This window comes from Limulus polyphemus, unplaced genomic scaffold, assembly GCF_000517525.1.
Source record: "Limulus polyphemus unplaced genomic scaffold, Limulus_polyphemus-2.1.2 Scaffold8778, whole genome shotgun sequence".
NCBI classification, from domain to species: domain Eukaryota; kingdom Metazoa; phylum Arthropoda; class Merostomata; order Xiphosura; family Limulidae; genus Limulus; species Limulus polyphemus.
Genome location: NW_013674388.1, coordinates 12,586 through 14,450, shown reverse-complemented (window position 1 = coordinate 14,450; position 1,865 = coordinate 12,586). Strand labels below are relative to the sequence as shown.

The following is a 1,865-nucleotide window of genomic DNA, read 5'->3' as shown; positions in this document are numbered from 1 at the left end:
ATTCTTATCACTGCCAACAATAGTCAAACACTGAGTAGAATAATTCTTATCACTGCCATCAATAAAGTCAAACACTGAGTAGAATAATTCTTATCGTTCCCATCAATAGTCAAACACTGAGTAGAGTAATTCTTATCACTGCCAACAATAGTCAAACACTGAGTAGAATAATTCTTATCACTGCCATCAATAAAGTCAAACACTGAGTAGAATAATTCTTATCGTTCCCATCAATAGTCAAACACTGAGTAGAGGTGGCAGTGATAAGAATTATAATTGTTGTTAACTTTATACAACTGGCTTGTTTTATCTCCAAATGGTAATTGTTGTTAACTTTATACAACTGGCTTGTCTTATCTTCAAAACAGATAAAAAAACACATCTTATGGACAGATATATTTTATCCCCTAGATAATTGAGTTTTTAAAACAAAATGTCAAAGACGCTAGTCAAATCAATAATGCTATAAATTTAAGATATTTAATAGCAGAAGAACTTTATCATAGAGGTACACTTATTTGTCATTATAGCACGAATGAAAAGCTTTTATCAAATATTATTAGTTTTAATCTTTAAACAAATTATCAATTGCCTCAAAATAAACATTTATCAAATATCCTAATAAAAATTCAGTGAAATTTTTTATTTTATTTTTTTATGAAAACATTCTTACGTTTTGGTCTTCAAAGAATACTTCTAAAGAAGGTTGGATAGAAAGACCCTTTGGAGGTAGTCGAAGATGTTGTAGCCAGGCTTTTGCTTCTGCCAGAGAAGCGTGAGTTACAGGAATTTTCCCGGGTTGAAAGATTCTCTCTCCTTCATTGATAAAACTTAAAACAATACATTATTTTCTTCAGATTTCCCCTACTTTTACTTGTTAAGTTAATTGTTTAATAAAACAACAAAACATTTATATGGTTAAAGAAACATTCTGAACTATACCATGTATAATATCATCGCATATATTTTTTGTAAGTATTCACATATCATTTTCTCCCATCTTATTCTACTATATTAAATTAGGTATTCACTTGTTTTTTCTGAAGATCTATAAGCTTTACTCTCATCCTACCTCACTATGTTGAAATACTTTTTAGTAGCAATCTGGTCCATCAGAAGACTCATCACATCTTCGATGAACTGGTAAAAAGCAAGCATGTTTGAAGTGTTTACAGCTAACATCAGTATCACACAATCCCCTGGTAAAATACCAAAGATTCTTCGGCTACCTGTAGTCATCCAAGCTATCCTTTGGTAGATTAATTCACGAACTATCTGGACTTGCTCGGCTACTGGTGGTTGATCCTTTTCTTTCTGTTTAAAAATGATCCATACATATGTAAAAGAAAAGAGTATTTTGACTTTCTTAAACATTTATAAATACATAAAAACAAAAAAATTACTCAGTGTTTGACTACTGATGGGAACGATAAGAATTATTCTACTCAGTGTTTGACTTTATTGATGGGAGCAATAAGAATTATTCTACTCAGTGTTTGACTTTATTGTTGGCAGTGATAAGAATTACTCTACTCAGTGTTTGACTATTGATGGGAGTGATAAGAATTATTCTACTCAGTGTCTGACTTTATTGATGGGAACGATAAGAATTATTTTACTCAGTGTTTGACTTTATTGATTGTTAACTTTATACAACTGGCTTGTTTATCTCCAAATGGTAATTACCATTTGGAGATAAAACAAGCCAGTTGTATAAAGTTAACAATAATTACCATTTGGAGATAAGACAAGCCAGTTGTATAAAGTTAACAATAATTACCATTTGGAGATAAAACAAGCCAGTTGTATAAAGTTAACAACAATTACCATTTGAAGGTAAAACAAGCCAGTTGTATAAAGTTAAC

General features: G+C 30.7%; 1 protein-coding gene and 1 long non-coding RNA gene across 2 annotated transcripts in view; both read right to left on the bottom strand.

The window, feature by feature from the left end:
* The window catches only part of LOC111083259, a 13,376-nt gene extending 12,123 nt beyond the window's left edge, over positions 1–1,253 (bottom strand). Inside the window, exons 1-2 of the mRNA XM_022379637.1 lie at positions 1,073–1,253; positions 674–830 (exon numbers count right to left, since the gene is read on the bottom strand). Coding sequence (XP_022235345.1) covers positions 674–830; positions 1,073–1,239 — 324 coding nt within the window. The 5' untranslated portion in view covers positions 1,240–1,253. The remainder of the gene's footprint in view (positions 1–673; positions 831–1,072) is intronic.
* LOC111083258 overlaps positions 1,248–1,865 on the bottom strand; it is a 4,134-nt gene continuing 3,516 nt past the window's right edge. Inside the window, exon 3 of the long non-coding RNA XR_002608908.1 lies at positions 1,248–1,314. This is a non-coding gene — a long non-coding RNA (uncharacterized LOC111083258). The remainder of the gene's footprint in view (positions 1,315–1,865) is intronic.